We start from the raw sequence: 22,162 nt of genomic DNA on the forward strand, positions 1-22,162 counted from the left end.
TTTTTTTATCCCTCAAAATACTACTGTATTATGCATAACGTGTGAATGGCCTAATAATAGAGAAGGGAACTCTCGAAGTTCTGCTTTTGGAATGTTTTCCTCACCATTTAATTTTCTAAACCTTGGTCACGCTTATTAAATTTAGATAAAGAATTGGGATAGGATGATATATACGTACTAATGTGTAGAATTTATATGATGTATTTGTAATTGATCTTATTCATTCTCTTCATATATATATTGATGTCTAGTAACTTAATATTCTACATTAGGCTATCATTCATTTATTGGATGGTCAAGATAAAGGAAGTAGTATTATCAATTTTTTCATCGGAGCAAATTTACAAGAATTCCACTTATTTGAATTGTTTATCTTTTTCTTCACAGAACATTATCACGTAAAAAGGGCATGAAAAGATCATAATCCTTCACTGCTTCACAGCACGAGGCTAATGCCTAAAGATTATAATCTCTAAAGCCAGTGTGAGTAATAACGTATCTAAGACCCATCCATGAAAACTGGTCCTTGATCGGAAGATTTAACGAACTTCTTCAGCAAAAGGGCCACAATTGCAATGGCAAGTCCAATGGCTATCAATGTGAAAATATGATCATCAAGCTTTTGCTGTATCCTAGTCTCCGGCTTCGGATTTTGAACCCTTAAACCAGAATTATGGGGCGACTGGTTCCTTGAAACATTGGATTGGATCTCCGTTGAAGCTTCAACTCCTTGAGGATTATCATCAACAACTACCTCCTCTTCAACAATTCTATCTCCTGCTTGATCTGGAATCCCCTCTTCAGCAGGTAAAGCCTCAGGATTATGGGAATTTGCCTGGGACTCAGCCTCCTCGTCTCTGGAATGCTCTTCTTCGAGTAGTTGTATGGAGCTATGTTGAGGAACAGGGGGTGCCTTGCTTAGCATATACTCGTGTATCTGTGATAATAGAATAGAATCAGCACAAATGCACAATATGTTGGTAGTTGCAGAAAACATGTTTTCAGGTGAAACATATGCAATATCTTACCTCATCAATCAGTTTTTGACGTTCAGGAGTCCCAAATTTCGGAGGCGCTTCACGAGATTTGATGGCCAAGGTACGCCTTTCTTCCTTCTTGTAGTCCAACGACCCCAAAGCACCATTAGGGTTGGTAGGCATGAATGCAATCAGAGCAACTAAAGCGGTCCTTACTGACAAATGAAATTTACACCAACTAAATCAGAACCTTTGCTGTAAGTAATGTATTAAATTAGAGCAATGAAATATACCAAAGGAAAATTCACATTCTATTCCAATTCCTCTTGTATGCATATATAATATCAAAGTGCGCAAAGCATAACATGCATAACATGCATATCGAGCAACTCGATCTATAGACCACAGATAACTTGCAAATTAGCTACTCAAATGCAGTGACTCAGGTAAAAAAGAAAAGTTGTTTACCACTCCATGATGGTTGCCAATGCTCAGGGTGATGATTTGATATGCTCAAGCAAATCTTTGTTTGGGTCTCGAAACGTCCATTAGGCTGATAGCATAACAGTAAAACTTATAAGCATGTAATAATAGAGGTTGCGTTTCGTTGTTCCAAACTTCCAACACAAAAGACTGAACGCAAAAGACAAGATTAACATAATAGTATTATCCTCAATCAGCATCTTACCGTCAATAACATAAATGAAGGTGGTTTGAATGGATACTCTGAAGGCAATTGGATCCGTCCATGATAGACAGCACCCTCAAATTCAGTATCACGAGGTCCTCTAATTGCAAATTGCCATTCAAATATATTTTCCTGAAAACAAGGGTGATACTGAAGTTGCTCAGCCAAGTTTTATGAGTTATGAGCCATGATGTCACAGCAAACACGAAATATACTCAATAATCAAAAGACTATTTTCCAATGGGTAACAAGTTATAGATCATGCAGACAAAGCTCCCTGGAAGTAAAGTTTTTATCTTTTTTTAGTTTTATTTTTATTTTTATTTTTTATAAACGGAAGTCATTTGAATAACACAGAAGTCACAGAAACTTATGAAGTTGGAAGTTGGGTATACTCCTAAGCCGAAATAAATAGTGATGAAGTAAGATGTCCTGTACAAGCAGCACCTTGTAAAGTGTAAACATATCTTTTCCCTAAGATCTTGTTTCCTACATGAGTAGGTAGAAATAGAATAGCGTAAAGGCCCAAAGGGCGTGCCAAATTCTTCTGTATCAAATTTCTGAACTTCCCATTTCAATTTAAGGTTAAACACAACAGTAAAAAGGAGATTTTTGTTTAAAAAAAAAGAAGTTTCCAAAGTGTTTATTATTCATACATATGCAAATTGTTCTATTTTGAGTCTTTGACTAAGCAAGTGTTTGGAGGAACTACGAAAAGGAAAGATATCTGATAGATAAGAGAGAAGTCAGATACGAGAGAAGTGCTTAACATTATCCAGTTACTCTTGCATAAATCTTTTAGATTTTTTTTAACAAAAAAGAAGTAATGATCAGAGCTTATAATGTATTTTGCTAATTTTACCTTTTATATTAAAATAACTAAACACATTTAATACGTTTTAAAATCTTATAGGAGGGGGCAGATTGGTAAATTAATCTTTTATTTCTCGCTAATATATAATAAACTAGGATTTAGCTAAATATACTCTAAGACACATTAAACTAAACTCTCAAAAAAATTCTCATTACCCTTCCCATGCTAAATTAATTCATAAACACAGACTCAAACTAATTTAATACGAAGAAATGGCCACCGTGAGTCTATGAACTCTCTCTCTCTCTCTCTCTCTCTCTCTCTCTCTCTCTCTCTCAAGTTTCATTAATAGGAGTGATAACTATCAAAATCACAATTCAACCAATCCCTAAAAACCAGTGCAGAAATTTAAATACGTAGCAAACACCTCTTTTTTCTCTCTCAGTCCCACTTAATTTCAGAAGCAAATTTAATTGTGCCACTTCCAATTTCACGAAACAGCAGAGTTCACACAAGCTCAATCAAACAATTCCCTTAACAGGAGTTTCTGAAATCAGCCACTAGCGCCATGAATCCAACATACCAAGCTTTATTGAATTCGCCACAAGTTCACAAAATAGTATAAGTATGCCAAAACATAAACAATCACCTGAATCCAACACAATTGCTCCACAACAAAAAAGAGATCACGCTTCAATAAACCCTAATTAAGAAAAACAAACAAAATTAAAGGAATAAAGTACAGAACCTCGAGAGGGAGACTCGTGAAATCATCGGAAGGATTGGACTGCATCTCCTTGACCTCTTGGAGAATGCGCTTGACGGCGGGGTTCTTCATGTTGTACTTCTCCGCCATCTCAAGGGTATATGGGGAATTTCTCAGAGTGAAAGGAGTTCGAGGTTTGTGAAATTGTGATCGTTAGAGTAGGAGGAGAATGGAAAATTGGAAAGGAGACAAGAAGAGTCTGAGTCAGAGTGCAATACAACAACGACGTTCCATCTCCATAATCATCGACACGTGTCATTAACATAAGGGTCTATCACAGTATCACTCTTTCTACTTTAGTTGACGTTGACCACGCATCAGATTTAATCTTCCCTCAAGTGAGTACTGTCATCAATGCCCTAAATTATACTTCTTGAATTATCTAATAAAGTAGATTCAGTAAATTTGATTAGATATTTAACCTTTTTCATTTTTGGCAAGTATACACGAGTTTTAACTTTTAACCAAAAATAATTATTTCTTGTAAAATTTGTTATATATTCTACTGCAGAGATTTTACATTCCTTCGCTGCTATGTGCTTTCATTTTAGTATATAACATGAACAATTATCATGAGTATAATTATTGTTTAAAAATAAACTATTAAAATAGTATTCAAAAGTGTTTATCTACGATAATAATTTTGAAAAACAAAAAATAAATAAATTTTTTATTATTTAGTTGAGGAGAGAAATTAGAGAAAAAAAAAAGAGATGAATCCACCAATTTTTTTTCTCTCTCTAATATTAAAAAGAAAATAGAGAAAAAACTATTTTTTTCAATACTTCTAATACTATTTCTCATTTTTTCAATATATTTTATAATATAAGAATAAAATTATCTTTTTATAACATTTCTTTTCTTTTATTTTTTTTCATCCAAATATATCTAAAAAAAATAAAAATTCACTTAATTTTTTTTTTCTTTTCTTTCCTCTCTATTTCTTTCCTTCCAACCAAACATAATCTAAGTGGTTGTCACAAAAACACATTTTGATAGACGGATACTTATTCTTGTTAAATTTAACTATCTTTATAGCGTTTATTTGTAGTTTGTATTTTTTGAATTATTTCTCTCAGGGACAAAATCTTTCTGAGTACAATTTATTCATAGTTAACCAAAGAAAAATAATTCGTGGTAAGAGTAAAATATAATTGGACCAGGAAAAACCTCGCTCGAAGTAGAAATATAATTCACAAGGTTAGGCCCCTAAGGACTCCTAATCTGAATTCTAGTTTCACACTACCAAGATCATGCTGTTGAGATTATAACAACTACCATTATCTGATGGCTGAATAATGGTGAGTGTAAAATCTCAATTTGCAGCAAAGAGTATTTGTTTTCTAGAACCAGAATCATTGATCAGAGCATACAAATAAAATTTTCCTCATAGGAACTTCCACACAGAAATAGAGTTCAATGGTGTTCCCTTCCACCCCAAAAGAAGGGAATTCCCATCCCTATCAAATGTACAACTGCTTCCACAAGGGAACCTTTTAGCAACAAGCTCAGCTTGGAACAAAGATAACATGCTAATCTCTGTTTCCACCAGTCCAAACCGGGAGAAAAATGCCCTCCATACATCAATCCTCACATTCCTAGCATTCCTCTCTGCTCCCTCGGCAGCCAATATGTTCTTGATTCCATAAGCAAGGTACTGCGACTCGAAAACCAGCCTGTTCGGCTCGTCATGCTTCATACAATTCTCTAAACAATCAAAGAATGCACTGAAGTAGAAAAGCGCCTCAATGAACCGGTTTACAAATGAAGTCGAATTGTGGCTCGCCTCAATTTCAGTTATGGCAAGTACACTAGGCCTTATTGTTTTGACAACTCTCATGATAGTTTCGAGCTGGTCCGGCTGCTGAATCTTGCTGCCAAGTGCATACTGAGAGTAAACCACAATTGTTTCCTCAGGATCTATCTTAAATAGATCCTCTCTGAGTTGCAGCATGTCAGGTACAATAACATAATCATAGCAAAGGTTTATCTTCAAGCTTATTGCAAAATCCTTCAACCTCTTTCCAGTGTCCTCTATGATAAGCTTCGAATTGCTTCCACTTCCAACAGCTGTTATCATAAGCAGCTCTAAAGGACATCGATTTCTTGACACAAGGGATTGCATCAGGGTTGTCCATTGCACACCCTTTCTGATTTCAAAATCAATGATGTGAATCTTCTTTGCCTCAGTAACATTTTCAATTATAGATTGGACTAGTGTGAACATTGTGATCTGACAGAAAGGAGCTGCTCCATAAAATGCCAAAACAGAGGGGGTGAGATTCTTGGTTATCTCTCGAGGATCCATTGGTTGCATCTTTTTCAAGTCCTTGGATGAAATTCTTCCCGTCTCAAGATCAATCCTGAGGCGAAGAGCCTCCGCGAAGTAATGAACAACTCGCTTAACTGGTGAACCAGTCTTGGAAGACGATGATTCGCATTGAGATAGCAACTTGCCGGCTCGCCCGTACTGCTTAAACCCCACCTTCTCAGCACAAGCCAAGAGTGATTCAGCAAGTTGAACCTCCTCTTTCTCCTCACCAGAGAGTCCTGAGAAAAATTGACCAAAAGGGTGGCTAAAAATTGACTTCAAAGCTGATGATCCTAAAGATTTTGGTGATGATGGTGATGATTGAATGAACCTTGTTCCTGCTATCCTCATCACATCGTCAGTTGAAAGCTTTCTTCGAAGAACTTCATTACCTGCAGCAGAGTGATCAATTGGTTGCATAATTTTCTCTTCATCACATAACTTCTTAAATCCTTTGTTGCTGCCATAGCTCTTCAATAACTCAAGTGATGCTAAAGGAGTTGATGAGTTTTGCTGTTTGTCGTTTGCAATAGTTTCTTCACTTAGTGGAACCATTCTTGTTGGATTTTCATCAAACATGTGGAGGTCATCAAAGTATGTATGGGTTTGTGGTGGTGGAGAAACCGCAACAAATTGTAGATTCTCCAATGTTCCATACTCAAGATATGATAATTGTTGTTGCTGCTGCTGCTGTGAAGGAAAGAATTCAAAACTAGACCCAAAAGGGTCAATTCCCATTGACTCACCCCACTCTTCAGCACCAGAAAATTGAACCTTGTTCACTTCATTCATTCCCTCTATAGCCCAAGAAGTATAATTTGATGAACTATGTTTATCCTCAATTGCACTAAAACCGAACTCATTGAAAGGACTCAAATTTTCCATCACACTAAGTTCTTTGTATTACTCAAACTAAGTTCTTTCTGTAACTAACAATATATAACAGAGAACTGAGGGATTATTAACAAATTGATGCGAAATTATATTTGTTAGTTCTAAGTTCTAACACTTAGATCCTTATAGTATAGTTAAAATTGATTTTGTCACGGGTGAGGTGACTGAGGTCTGTGTCGATATGACCAAGATGCCCTCATTGGCCTGCACATATATATAAATAGAAAACCAGTTGTTTATAATGCCAAATATAATTGATTAAAGTTTCAATGAGTTGCATGATTTTTTTGGTTCTCCACATAAATTACTCAGAAGTTCAACCAAGAAGCTAGTATCCAACAAAGTCCAAACAAAGATGGATAATGATTACCGGAGAAAATATTAGAAAATTGTAGGACTGTCGGGAGATTTTTTATTAATATCTACAATTCTTATGAATTTAGTTTTGGTGTCGTGTTTAAAAAAGAAATTTACAGCACTAATTACATACTGACATTTATCATTGCGTGAATAATTATTTATAAAAATAGATCATGGCAAAAGTTTAATAATATCAGCGTATTAAAATAAAATTATATATTATTCTTTATTATTTTGAGAATTTAAATTCAAAACTGCTAATTAAAAAATAAAAAATTATTATTTTGATTTATCTAAAATTCAGCGGTAACCAAGACATTTAAACAAGAAATTTATATATCATATAAAAAAGGAAAGCAGAGTAGAATATGATTTAGGACAAGGTATCCAGCTATGCAGTAGCCAGCATAACTTCATAAATTGTAATGAGTGCCAATTGTTTTTTCGTTTTAATTGATTTTATTATATTCAACTATCACAACAAAGTATAAAAAATAATGATTGAAAATAGTCAATTCATATTTATTATTCTAAAACTAAGTTTGTATGTAACATGACTATCTCAAGCATATTACATACAAATTTAGTTTTTACTTTTTACCGATACATTAGCTATTAGATTTATTTTTCGAAATAGTTTAACTGAAAATAATAACTTAATTGAAAATTATTTAATAAGTGAAACATTTTGGCCAAATCAAAACATCGAAGTGGCTGTAGTTTAGTGGTAAGAATTCCACGTTGTGGCCGTGGAGACCTGGGCTCGAATCCCAGCAGCCACAAAATTTTTACCTTATTTTATAAAGGACAAATTAATTATGTTTATAATATTTAAATGACAAATTATTTATGTGGATAATATTTAAATTTACAATAGCTAATTATTTAATTTTATGTCCTTCATTTTAATTTGTCTGTCAAATTAATTATGTGTATAATATTTAAATTTGCAATAGCTAATTATTTAATTTTATGTCATTCATTTTAATTTGTATGTTAAAAATTTTGTGTATATTTTTTTTTTTTTGGTGACTAATTTTGTGTATATTGATTAGTTGAATTTGTGTTTGATTATATTTTAATTTGATACATATAGTTGAATTATATTGAATTTTATTATGATTGTGTTAATTTTTTTAAATTCAAGTTAAATATCTATAGATACCCACAGATATAAATAGAAACCTGTAATGGAGATGGGGCGAAAACGATATGTATTTTACTAAATGGGGATGGAGAACGAAGGAGGAGTCACATCTCATTGCCATCCCTAGATACAGGGACGGACATAGGGGGCGAGTGGCGGTCTCGGCCCCCCAACTTTTTTTAATAGTAATAAGTTATTATGTATAATTTAATTTTTTTTAAAAAATTATTTATTATTTTGTCTAGTATAAATAAAAGTTCAGTAGTCTAATTTAAATATTAATAATTTTTAATATCTACAAAGTAAGTAACAATATTAAAGAAATCTAAAAAAGATATTATTACTAATATTTTTTAATTAAATAAAAATTTTCAAATCTCATAAAGTGAATTATTTTTCTTCTTGTGGCCGTCTTTTTTTATTCATTTGGTGTTAATTTTCTCTGTTTCAACTGCTACAATTAAGAGATCTTTTTCAACTATGAATATTGTGAAAAATAACTTAGAAACAAAATAAAAGATGAATTTCTTGCTAATTGTCTTTTAGTTATATTGAAAAGAAAATTACTGAAAAATTTGACACAAATTCTATTATTAGTGAATTTTATGATACAAAGATTCGACCACTTCGTTAATAAAAAGTATACACATATTTTTTTATTTTAAAATATATTCTCTGTCGGTATATTTTTGTAATACATCTTATATTATATAATTTTTTTACATAATTTTTAATATTATATGTGTTTTTGGCCCCCATAATATTATTTCTGAATCCGTCCCTGCCTAGATACATCCATCTTTATCATAATATATAGAATAAATAGTCATTTCTGATCATGAAAGAACTAAATGAATTTTATATTCATGAAAAATGAATTATATTTGACAAAAATATCCAATCCTTAAATATTTTGTAGACTCCGTTTAAAAAAAATGTTAAATTCCAAAATTAACCCTACCACCAATCATCATTAACTTTCAACCTACTTTGATTTTCTTCTACCACTATTTTTTTTTATGAAATTGTTAATCAAATACGAACTTTTCTAATTCAAGAATCTGCCTGGTTAAAGACTAAATTTTAAGGGGTTCAAAGATCTCACTCGAGTTTGAAAGAGGTGTTAAGACTACGGGTGAAAATAAGTCAGGCAACCTGCCAGGGGTCTATAACTTGACCTGCATTCGGTCTGATCTGTTATAAAATAATTCTAAACCCATGCTAATTTAAAAGCCTAATTCTATTAATAGACTAAACCCAATCTTACAAAATAGTCTAATAGACCTATTAAACCTCCTATCTAAACTTATTAAAATACTTATTAAAAAATTTAAATTTATTATATTTTATTATAAATATTTTTTTTATATTTTAAATACTTTAAGTTTAGATATTATTATAAAAATTGAATTTAGTATATTGTATATAAATATTTTTTTGAATTTTTTTAAAAATATTTTTTATTTTTTATTTTAGTAAAAAGTTATATATATTAGGTCTTTTATTATTAGATTTAAGGTCAAATCAGATTCAGTAAAGTATTAAGATAAAGTCTATAAGAAGTTAGATGTTAAATTTAAATCAGTTAAATATATTACAGATTTAACATATTAAGAGTAAAATTGACCTGATTTATTTTCACTGCAAATGAAAGCTAGTAATGAAAAACAACAACAATTAAAATTTAACATAGTGTGACTTAACTATTAAGTTATTGTGCATTTTGTTTATAAATTGGTTAGAAAGTCTTTATCTTTGTATCTTAGCATCTTAGCAATCTCTCTGTATAAGCTTAATACTCATCGTAATCACTGATAGATTCATTATCAAATTAGTTAATTCAGTATACAGTTTTCATCTACTCTAAATTTTAATTTTACTCGGCATTACTTGCTTAGAAAGCTTTCTTCCCAGAAATTCTATAATTCTCATCCCCTTAACCTTAATTATCTACCATTTGAACTCACCTCTCAAACACTGTTAATTAAAGAACAATGTTTAATCAGTAACCATGTGAAATATATAGGAAGTGGTGAAATGATTGAAGACTAACATACACAGCAATACAGCATTCTAAATTTTTCTACTTTGATGAAATGATTGAAGAATAAATACTATACTTTAATTAATTTCCTTTTTTTGAGGGTAGTAGTGCAGTATTCTTAGCAGTAACTGCGGTTTTTCTAGGAAAATTGTGTCTCTGAATATACTTAACATTTCCTTAATTGGTGCTTTATCTTTACTTATTGTCTAATAAATAATAATAGCACTATCAATTAATACATATCTAACGGATCCATCATCAAGTTCATATCAAACGTAGTTATCAACAACCAATGACTTAAACAATTATATATCTATTATATACAAAAACACAGTCCCCAGCCACTACTTTGCCTTTAACCCTTTTCCTGTTTCCATAACCATAATTAAGCTTAATTAATTAGAAGACAAACTTATCCATTCGGCTATTTTATAGCTAAAGGCACTTTATTAGTTATCAGATTCCCTCTAATTTTGTTTATATACTCTGAACTGTATGTCCTAAACTTTTCCACAGTTTTTGGTGATGATAAGTACCGAAAACATTCTATCACATAAAATTATGTTTTTTTTAGGTAGAAAAGCATATAAAGTTATTTAAGTGGTTAGATTCTTAAGCTATTTTTTTACTTTTTTTCCCCTTTATCTTTTTACCTACAACTACAAGTCTACAACTAGTGCTACAGTGATTTCCGTTTTTTATTTCTTTTAATTAAATTTTCTGAGTGCGTTACTAGATTCGTACTTATACATATCGAACAAGTTTCACACTAAAATAGCTTAATTATCTTTTTCAGGTCGTGAATATTTAAAAGACTAAAGAATAAATTGAAAGCTATAGTACTTGAGGGAATAAAACTACAAGGGACGCGTGGGTTAGGTTAACTACACAATCTTACACGAAATGAAAAGAGCACACCGAGATTCTTGACTTGGAAAAAATAATGCAAACGAATCAATAATGTTTATTTGCATATTAAAAAAATTAGTATTCATCCTAGCATTTTAATTTTAATGCAGTGTTAATATAAGTATAAAATAATTTTATATATATATTTAATTATATAATAGTATATTCGTAAAAATAATAACTATCTTTTATATTAATAGACTAACTATATAATTAATCATTTAAAAAAATAAATATAATTATCATAATTCTAAAAATTAGACCTGAAGATCACCCGATTTGATCAGATTAATTGTGAATTGATCTCCTAACTGCAGGTCCAGTTGAGGTAAAAAATTGCCAGACAAAAAAATAATATACAAACTGGCCGAATTGGCGGTTAACAGTAAACAATCAGAATCAGGTCAATTTTTTAAAGAGTTTTTTATTCGGACCAGATGCATTAGAATGACATCGTTTTTTAATTTTTTATTTTAAAAAGAAGTAAATATCAAATCGGTACTCAAAAAATTCTGGCGCTAACAAAATGGTACCTGACCTTTGTTATTGACAAAATAACCCTCGAAAGAATATAAAATTTGACAAAAATATCCAAACATAAAAACATGACGTTACATTGAAAAGAAAACACTTATCTAGCAATTGGAAAAGTTTCAGTGATAATGGCAGAGAGTTCCGATGGCATTTTCGACAAGGAGGGGAGCTTGCAGTTGCGACCATGGCATTTTCACATCTCGTTCTCTCTCAGACTCCTATCCCACCTCTTGTTCACCTTTCTCTCTTCCTCTCTAGCTTGAAGAAGAAGTGAAGATCGAGAGAGAAACAGAAGAGAGGGAAGAAGAAGAATCAAGCTCACTCTCTCTTGCGTCGAAGGCGACAACTCCAACTAGTTCCAAGGACGGTGACAATGCACGACAACAATGCAACGATGGGACATCTCCCTCCTTCCTCTTCATCGTCGTACCCGTGTCCTCTCAGCATCTCTCTCTCTCTTTCTCAAGTTGCGTTTCTCTGTACTCTTCGGACTTTCTTCCCTTGCAATCACGACAACAACGGTGATAGCGAGCAACAATCCTCCTTTCATCGGCGCTTCTTCTTTCGCTTCTCTCCTCAATTTCTCTCTCAATCTTCTCTTTTTCTTTAAACTAAAGAGGAAGAGAGAAAAACGAATGAGAGGTGGGATGCGAGACTAAGAAAGAATGAGATGCAAAAACAACATTATCACAGTTGCAAGCTCCCCTCCTTGCCAAAAACACCATCAGTGCTCTTTGCCACCATCATTGAAACTCTTTCGATTGTTAGATCATCGTTTTTCGTTCAATGTGATGTCATGCTTTAACGTTTTGGTGTTTTTGTTAATTTTTAAAAATTTTTTGGGTTTATTTTGTCAATAACAAAAGTTAGGTACCATTTTATCAACGTCAAAATCTTTCGAGTACCTATTTGATATTTACCTCTAAAAAAAGATTCAAAGATCAAAATTTTCTCTCCCACCCCTTTCTCTTTCTCAAAAAAATAATACTGATTGAGTTGCTGATTTTACTACTTTACTGATTATGAGTTGCTAAGTTAATACTTAATAGTATTAAACTATTGATTTTGTTAATTTTTAATTATCTTGAGTTGTTGATTTTCTGAAATAATGTTGTTGCTGAAATAATATTGTTGTTGGCTTCCTAATTTTCTGATTCTGTGAGTTAATTTTATTGATGGTTAATGTTATTGTTGATTTTCTGATGATTCTTTGCCTTTGTTTAATTGAAAACTTATTTGTCAATGCTATTTTTCTTTTTTTTTTTTGTGGTAGAATATTATGTGTTTATCATTTACGTGCATTTTGATCTACTTTAGTTATAATTGTTTATAAATTTTTATTAATAAATTATAGATAATTTATTATGTGAAAATTGTGAAATTTTATTAGGTTAAAAATAATTGAATTTACATATTTAAAATTATATATTAAATTTTTAATAATTTTATTTAATATTTAATTAAATCAGTTGAACCCTGATCAGACTATTGAATCAGTAAACCAATCATCTTACTAATTTATTGACCAATCTAATTCTCGCGATCTTAATAATTACTAAACTATGTAAAATATTTTATATTACTAATATATCATTCTAACATTAATTTTATTATCATTATACTCAATTGTGGAATCTTTTCTTATAAACATTGAATGAATTCCATTTAGTTTTTATTATTTGCTGATCTTTTCCTTCCCTTAAATTTAAGATATATCTAAGTGAATACCAAATTTTGGTACTTTTGTTACATGAGAATATATAATTTCTATCTCAAAAGGAAAAGTTATCATACAAATAAAAATTAAGTCCAAAAAATAATGATGTCAAAGAAAGTCTATGTATAGATTTGTACAATGCACATTTTCACGACTAAATAAAATATAAAGCAAGTTGTTTATGTAAAAACTTTATTTGAGTATATATATATATATATATATATATATATATAATATTTATTAGAATATTATAATTTAATGTAGTATATCTAGATATATATCTTATATTGATTTTATTTTAATTTAATATTAAATTGATCTTGTTATTATGAATAAATTTTATATTTTGTCTATAAATAAGCACTTATATTGAAATTTATGATAAAATGGTATATTCGAATGTTACTGTAATTTGTATGATAAAAATTGTGTATTTATAAGATAATGATAGAATCTAATCATAATGGAAATCACATAATATCAAACTAAATCAGCAATATAAAATCAATACAAGATATATATTAAATTATAATATCCTAAATAGTAAATATATTCTAATACTTCCTTAAACTCAAGCGGCACAACTTATTAAAATCAATGGAATAAGAAACCAATGAAAACACTACTTGTTTAAAAAATTCATAGATTTGAAACTCTTGAAAAAACTAAAAGGAACTGTAAAACACTAAGGCCAAAAATAAATGGTCGAAACTTAAAATGCAAATAAACTTGCCGAAACTCAGGGCACATATGGAATTTTCAAAACTCAGAGTGCAGGCAAAATCGTAGAAATTTTAGGTAATGTTGAACATACAACGGAGTAGAGGAAGATTACCAAATTGAAGTTGTTAAACCGAGTAGAAAGATGATTCAAATTTGGAATATTGAAGTAAAAGTCAACATGAAAACAAACAAGAGTGAGTTCTGATAGAACTCAAAAAAACGAAAGAAGAAAGTTTTTAAGGTGGATACCATGATTTTAATATCATCTTACAATTTATAATGAACTGAAAAATAAATTCAGCATTCAAATACTGTGATAAGTGTGATGTACAATCATAACACCATTCGAGATATATCTAAATTTTAATATATTAAACTATAATATTTTAAATGTATTCTAACAAATAGAATTTGAAATTTTAAATATTTTTATAAAATATTTTTTGAATCATAATATACAAATCCCACCTTCTGTTAAAATCTCGGGTAATTCACGTAAAGAAAACAAATGCAATAATCTATTATTACATCAATATCCTAAATAAGTTCTGTTTGCATTTATACATAAATCGAATCAATTAGATTCGAATTAGTGTTAAATTAATAAATTGAAGTTATTAGGTTCGATTTAGTATGAATACAACGTTGAAACATGTTAACTCATAATAAATCGAATTAAGAAGATTCGATCTAAGATGTATAATAAATAGAAATAAATGGTTTCGATTTATAATTTATAGTAAATCGAATTCATTAAATGATTTATAGATAATGTATCTATTAGTAAATCAAATGCATTAGCTTCAATTTATTATTGATTTTCTTGTATATACAATTTGAAATTAATTGTTTCGAATTCTAATTCATATATTCCTCTACCATTCAACCCCATCCAAGAGAAAAAAATGAGACCACAACCCGATAAGATTCAAAACTATAGAAATGAAAGACGACTTAGATCGTATCTACTAATTGAACAGAGTTATCTATATTGCTGGTAGATCATCAATGGAGAGGTTAGTGAAAAAATGTCTTTTCTTTAAGGTAAATAAGAAATATTAGTAATATTAAGTCAATTATAATTTTTTATTATAAGCGTGCATTAGTGTTTTTAAACTAAAATTGTTAGTTACAGTAGTATTTATTAGTTTGTTAGAATTTTAAAACTACAAATATTATTTATAGTAGTGATTATAATAACTGTTAATTAGAGTAGTGAGTAAAGACTCTGTTATAATTTGTAAGTTATAAATATTAGATTAAGTAGTGAAAATTAGTTTAGTTTGAACTTAATTTAATTCAAAAGCATCAGTGATAATAGTGATTTAGGATTGTGATATATTTTATATTAAAGTTATTTTTATTAGAATTTTTCGTGTCAGGTGATTTTAGATTTAGCTCGGATTTTTTTTTGAACTTGTAAGATTATTTGTTTGGGTTTAGGACATTTTGTCGAAAAGGATATGCATTATTTAATATTACTTTAGTGAATTGTTTTGTTATAGTTTTTAGAAACAATTTTTTATTGTTGTCAAAATCTTTACACTTTTCATGGTACTTGCAATGATCAGATTCCAGCAGCTCTGTACTTAATCTCACGACAGATGTTATAAGTCTCCATGCTTAAGACGACTTCCTCTTTATTCTAAAACTGCTGATCAACTTGAAATATAGCTAGATCCGATAACCCCTGCTGTGTCATGGCCTCTAAGTCTAAAGTCAAAAAGTGCGAAAATATTGTTGAGTTCTCAAACTAGATGCTCCACCTCCCAAACTGGAATATTCCTCCCAAGATCATCATTGCTATCCTCATCAATCGTGACGGACTCCACATCATCATCATCATGCAATACATCTTCGACACCATCTGGTTCTCCATCCACACCGAAAATTAGAATTATAATAGGAGTACCGGCCAGCGCAATAGCAAGTTGACCGAAAGTTAAGGTCGATTATCACCTATTTGTCCGTCACAATCACGGTTTAGATCGTCCGCTAACGACGGAGATGCAACCAAAACTATGCCTCAAGTGCAATAACAGGCACAGATGATAATGCACCAACAGGCGTTGAACTAGAGGCTCTTGGCATTGCTAAAGATTGAGGATTCCAGTTCGATTTTCTTGAACTACATACCACATCTCCAAACTTGACCAATAGTTCGTGGGTCCCTACCTCGAAAAAATGACGACGACAGGAAAACAAAACATGCAAAACTTTATCACGGTCTATCATAAAGGAATTGTATTTCACACCATTTCGTACAAAAAAAATCGAAATTTTATAGAATAACTTATACACCCATTTTATGCCATACAATCCTAGTTTTTGAAATGCACAAAAACTATCATCACTAGTTATTGTTATTTCCACTATGATGAGAATTTAACGTGTGTGTGTGTGTATATATATATATATATATATAAGTTTCGATTTAGTTATGTTATACCACATACAGTAAATTGAATTTATTTGTTTCGATTTACATTATGCAATATTCTATGTTAGTAAATCGAATTCCTTAAGTTCGATTTACATAGAGGAAGACTAAAATTAATTGAATTAATTTATTTCGATTTACATAATTTTATTGTTAGACATGCATGTAACATTATAACTTTTAGTATTATATCATATAATAATATTAAATACTATTTATTTTTTTATAAACTACCCTAAAATCTTTATATTGTCTTATGACGACCTCCTCCATCAAACAATATCATCATGAATAGCAGCATTATATTATTTTGATTCAAAGAATAAATTAAACAGAATAAAAAAAATTAAATTGACGTTTTCAATTATAGTTTTAAAATTTTCTCAAATTTTAAAATTCTCTAACCAAACTCATTCTAAAAAATAAACAAAGAAAGAAAGTACGTTAAATTACTTTTTGTCTCAAATTTTCTTTTATTCGAAATCCGTTTCTTTGTATTCGTGATTTTATTTTCATATAATAATATCTATTCAACAGATTTGTCAAAAGATTTTTAATAATAGAATATTTTGATTCGAGTTCTCTTGTCCATAGTGAATTATTCGGCGTGTTCAATTGTCCAAGTATTTATTCTTACGGTTGCACGCATGTTATCAATAACCGCCATGTACAGGAGTTGGCACAATAATAACGATCATTGAGAACTTTTATCTTTTTTCATTTTCAATTTGATCTAATCTAATCTAAGCTCAAGTTATAACCCACAGTAATGTCACTTTAAATATGTCCATAATTGATTTTTCTTAACTTTTAATTTATAAAAAATGATCACATTAATATTTGATATAATTTTAAGATAATTTGTGACTTTTTAAAAAATTATTTAAAATATTTGTGATAAAATTAAAAAGGTGCTCTATTTTATAATAAATTTTTTTAATTATTTTTTTAAATAAATATTTTTATAAATAAAAAAAATTATAAAATATAAGATAATTTATTTATAAATTATTTTTAATATAAATTTTTATGTTTTAAATTATTTTTTTAAAAGAGTTTAATAAAGTTGTGTGTTGAATCTTTTTTTATATAAAATCCAACGCAATTAAGGAGAATAACGTATCCAATCAATAGTAGAATACCTTATTATGTTAGCTCCAATGACTAAATATAGAGAAATAATAAAAGTTAGTTAGTAATCAGCTAATATAAATTTTAGATGTGTAGATTTACAATTTTTTACGTTTAATTTTACAATTTATAAATGTATAAAATTTTAGTCAACTTATCATTAATTAATTTTTTAATGTAAAATTATTTTTGAATTTTATTTCTTTTAGAAAGTTTAGGGTTTGACATTAAGATTTAAAATTCAAAATAAAAAACAATTTTAAAATTAACTATTAAGTGAAAAAATTAACTCTCTAACTAAACTGATAGAATCATTTCCAATTTGTGTGTTAGTAGTGGTCTATGAATCCTTCCCTCTTAAGCTTGCATTATGTGTAAAAGCTATAATATTCTCTTCCTCTGTCAAAACCTATATATAAAAGGAGATATTTATTATCATATGATGTGCCTAGCCACTTATAAACTATACCACATAACATCAAGCATATATAACTTGATTGAGAATATCATATATATCACTATTCTTCATCAATTTCCGATCCACACCTACCATATCTATACACACTAGCTAGCAACTATGGCTGATCTTCATCATCATCAAATTGATGCATTCAACAAGGGTCTTGTTGGTGGTGTGTTAAAGAACATTGAGGATGTTGATCAAAAGGGTCATCACCATCATCACCATAATCAATATCATCATCCAAGAATGCCACCAAGTTCCTTTCCAATTCCCATGCCCGGAAGGAATCGCCAGCAACAAGCACCATACAACGGTTACTTTGGAAGGCAAAGGGTGAAAGGTAGTTTCGGTAATATTCAACAACAACCCCACACTACTGCAGCAACCAATACTAAGTGATGATGACTTTAATAATTAAGCTAAGTTCATGTCACATAGGAAATTAAACTATATAATAAAATAGCGTATGTACGGCATATATATGTATATGTGAATTTATGTGTCATGTGTATTGTAAATTAGGGTTTGTGGGTGTGCTTGAATAATAGCTTTTTCGAGGCTAGAGTGTCTTCAATTATTATAGATTATATATAGATGAAGCATCAATCATGCATGTGTGTTTTTCATGCTTTTATAACTATGAGGCACATATATATATAGTTGTAATTTAAAGCTTTTACAGGTTTGAGTTTATATAAGGACTTTAATTATTTGTTGCCTTTCTATATAGAGATTGCATGCCATAGTTTAGAGGAGTTCAAGGTCAAATTTGTGACAAAACAAATCCAATAGTATAACATCAAATTAAATCACTACCCACACACTAGAAGACTTTTTAAATCATAATTCGGTTATTGATACGGAGAAATAGATTTTAAAAAAAAATTGAAATTGAATAAAAAAAATATATATTAAAATTAAAATAGAAATAAAAAGATAAGTTGAAATCGAATATAAAAAAAATTATTCTATTTTTTATCTAATTTTTTGATACAATAAAAAAGGGATCTACTTACTTAATTTATGCACACTATAGTTTGAAAATTGAGTCGAAGAGAATAACTCAACTTTTTACCCAATTTTTTAATGCAACAAAAAAAAGATTCACTCAACTTCACTTGTCTATACCATAGTTTTATTACGAAATCAAAAGTGCTTTGGCACACTTCTAATCTCTATATATATGACGGTTACAATAGTTCATGAGGTATTTATAACCTCTTATTAGATTAAAATAAAGAAAATTCTAAACCCGCTAACATAAGACCTAATCTAATAACTAAATAAACAAAATCAAAATACATAAAGTTAATTGAACATTCTAATATTTAAAAATATAAATTAATAACTATTAAATAATACTTGAACACTTTATATCATGAATACTTAAAGCATATATCATTTTTCTTCTATTAAAAAAGATTTATTCTGAAATCTTATAGTTGAAAAATAGTATATGAAAAGACAAATATAATAATAAAGATAATTTCTTTTATTTCCCTTTGTTGGTTATTTTGCATTGTATGTTTTTTAAATAACGAAATCAACAAGAACGATAAAATAATAATAAAATACAAACACAAAAGACAAGAATGACAAGAACATTAAGAAAAACGTTACCGACAGTAAAACTCTTGTTTGGTTTTTTTTTTCTAAGGACACATAAGAAGAATAAACATACTTGAAATCTGATACCAAATAATATATATGAAAAAAGAGATAAACAAAAAGATAAGGATTGAAATTTAACAAAAATATATATTGAAATTGATTAGAGACAAAAATATAGGTTAAAATTAAATATAAAGAATATCACTCTACTCTATATCCAATTTTTTGTTGCAACAAGAATGGGACATGCTCAACCTAACGTGTCCACATACACTATAGTTCGACAATTGAATTAAAGAGATCACTTAACCTTGCTTCTACCTAATAATTTTTTGATGGGGAGTGCTAGGTAAACAATGACTATCTTGAACAACATGAACAACCACCAATCAAATAAAAATACACTATACTCTAATTTAATGCTACTAATTAAATTTACTTTTTTAACCCTATTAATTCACATTATTCAAAAATGTTGTTGGTTACCTATACTTTTCCTTTTCCGATACAACAAGAGAAAAACTCACTCAACCTCACTTGTTCATATCATGATTTCATCATGAAATCAAAAAGTACCTTGATACTCTTCTAATTTTTCTACGACAGCTACAATAGTTTAGGAAGTATTTATAACTTTTTATTAGATTAAAATAAACAAAATTCTAAACCTACTGACATAAAATTAAATCTAATACCTGAATAAGCAAAATTAAAATATATAAACTTAAACTGATCTTTTTAATATTTAAAAATATAAACTAATAATTATTAAATAATACTTAAAATCATTATATCACAAATATTTAAAACACTAATTAGCTATAGATTCGAACCCGCGTGCAACTCTGAGCGAGACAGATAATGCTGCCATTGAACCAAGACCTCAGCTGCGATTTTATATTGTTCTTTTTTTTTTTTTTTTGGACAGAATATTGTTCTAATATGCCCTACTATACATTTTGTTATGGAATAGTCCTAGAAAGCCCAATTTACTCCTCTAAGTTAGCCCATCAATTGATGAACTAGTCCAACGTAATGGCCTGGGATTAAAGTAGCGAGTTTCAACTAATTTAGGTTGATTGCTTAAATAAGTGGGTGGGTGTTTGATTTTTATTTTGTATATGCATGCATAAATTAATCTGTTGAAGTGGAAAATATTATGGACAACAAAAAAAGATCACCAGTTTTGACATTCTCTCACTCGTCTGGGAATTTTTACTGAAATAAGTGTATAAAGATGATTATTTACATAAAATAAATTTTATGTCAAAATAATGATAACTAAGATATAAACACGTATTAGCTAGTCTTGCTATACATTTGTTACTTATACACATTTGAATTCGACATTGAAACGGTGAGTGAATCAAATGGAGTTTTTTTAAGATTAAAAGATATGCTTCAATGAATTATATTTCTCTGAAATATTATATTTAGGTATTATAAAAAACGTTATTTATTACCATAAATTTTTTGAAATTATTTTTAATATTTCTAGAATAATTTATGAAAATGTTTGTTTTATATTACATATTTTTTTTATAATGAATTTCGATCCCAATTTCTAAAACACTTCCAATATTTAATAGGAGTTTTTTTTTATAAATAACAATTGAGAGATATACTAATAATAATTTTATATGTTAATTCATTTATATTCCTTTGATTGGACAAGTAGGGAAAATTTTAATATCTAGTATCTTTTTCATTTTTTAAACAAATTTTTGGCCATTCACAGAAAATAATGGCAAAAAATAAATCAGTTGATACAAAAATTATCGAATTTTAAAAATGAAAATGTCTGATTTTTTTAATTATATTGATAAAATATAATATTAAAATTTAATCTCTAAAATTATTTTAAAAAATATATATTTAATATTTAACTAGTATTTTTTGTTAAGCTAATAATATTTTTTTTTAATTTGTGTCATGTTTATCTTTTGGAGTTAATTTTATTGAAGGAAGGCTATATAAATAGATTAGATTGCTGATTAATATTTTTTTAGGGTATTTCTTAGGAGTAAAAAATGAGTCTATAATCTAATTAAAAAATTATCATTAAGAATATAATTTATTATAAATAGAGTAATAGAGATAGAATCAAAGAGGCATAAAATTAGTGATTTATATTTTTCCTCTTTAAAATTTTAGTAGTAAAATTATCTTCTCCTTTTATTCTCTCCTTCTTTCTAATTTCTTTTTAATTGATTAATTCTTCCAATGTACAATTTCATCATCCTTATAGTGTTTCCATTCTTTTTCTAATAATATATTTTTAAATCTGTTACACATGCAAATTTTTTTATATACAAATTTATACAAGTTAATCTAATCCAACAAAATCCATTTTTATAAGCACGCGTAAAATCACGACGTTTCTCTTTTAACATTTGTATATATCCCGCGTTCCTCCTCCTCTTCTTTCTTTTTATTTTTCTTTGCGTTCTTTCTCATTTTTCTTCGTGTTTCTTCCTTTTTTTTTTGCGTGTTTCATCCTCTTCATCATTCTTTTTATTGCTGTTGTTATTGCTGTACATTTTTTCTTTATCCTCTTTCTATTGATTTTTAATACTATGTATTTTTTTAGAAAGTAAAACAAGAAGAAAAAGATGAATAAGAAGAAGCAGAAG

The 22,162-nt window shown here is 29.0% G+C and overlaps 2 protein-coding genes and 1 non-coding gene across 3 annotated transcripts; 1 reads left to right on the forward strand and 2 right to left on the reverse strand.

Annotated features, from left to right (window-relative positions):
• Positions 1-262: 262 nt before the first annotated feature.
• Positions 263-3,478, reverse strand: LOC130976713 (ubiquitin-conjugating enzyme E2 32-like). Its single transcript, XM_057901637.1, has 5 exons — positions 3,228-3,478; positions 1,666-1,797; positions 1,446-1,530; positions 1,029-1,192; positions 263-937 (listed from the first exon to the last, which is right to left on the reverse strand). The coding sequence occupies exons 1-5, from the start codon at positions 3,333-3,335 to the stop codon at positions 500-502; spliced, it is 927 nt and encodes a 308-aa protein (XP_057757620.1). The 5' UTR covers positions 3,336-3,478; the 3' UTR covers positions 263-499.
• An 891-nt stretch (positions 3,479-4,369) lies between these two features.
• On the reverse strand, positions 4,370-6,614 carry LOC130976316 (DELLA protein RGL3-like). The gene has a single exon (XM_057901153.1). It carries the CDS (start codon positions 6,439-6,441, stop codon positions 4,633-4,635), a length of 1,809 nt encoding a protein of 602 aa, XP_057757136.1. The 5' UTR covers positions 6,442-6,614; the 3' UTR covers positions 4,370-4,632.
• Positions 6,615-7,520: 906 nt separating this feature from the next.
• TRNAH-GUG (transfer RNA histidin (anticodon GUG)) lies at positions 7,521-7,592 on the forward strand. The gene has a single exon. It is a non-coding gene; the product is annotated as a tRNA-His (tRNA).
• The last annotated feature ends 14,570 nt before the right edge of the window (positions 7,593-22,162 follow it).

The sequence above is a fragment of the Arachis stenosperma genome, chromosome 4 (genome assembly GCF_014773155.1).
Source record: "Arachis stenosperma cultivar V10309 chromosome 4, arast.V10309.gnm1.PFL2, whole genome shotgun sequence".
NCBI classification, from domain to species: domain Eukaryota; kingdom Viridiplantae; phylum Streptophyta; class Magnoliopsida; order Fabales; family Fabaceae; genus Arachis; species Arachis stenosperma.

Excerpts from the sequence above, each read along its gene's own strand:
- LOC130976316 (XM_057901153.1), bottom strand. The coding sequence starts at position 6,441 with ATGGAAAATTTGAGTCCTTTCAATGAGTTCGGTTTTAGTGCAATTGAG.
- LOC130976713 (XM_057901637.1), bottom strand. The coding sequence starts at position 3,335 with ATGGCGGAGAAGTACAACATGAAGAACCCCGCCGTCAAGCGCATTCTC. Across the intron at positions 1,798-3,227 it reads TCACGAGTCTCCCTCTCGAG|GAAAATATATTTGAATGGCA; the intron begins GTTCTGTACTTT and ends CCTTGTTTTCAG. Across the intron at positions 938-1,028 it reads GTCAAAAACTGATTGATGAG|ATACACGAGTATATGCTAAG; the intron begins GTAAGATATTGC and ends CTATTATCACAG.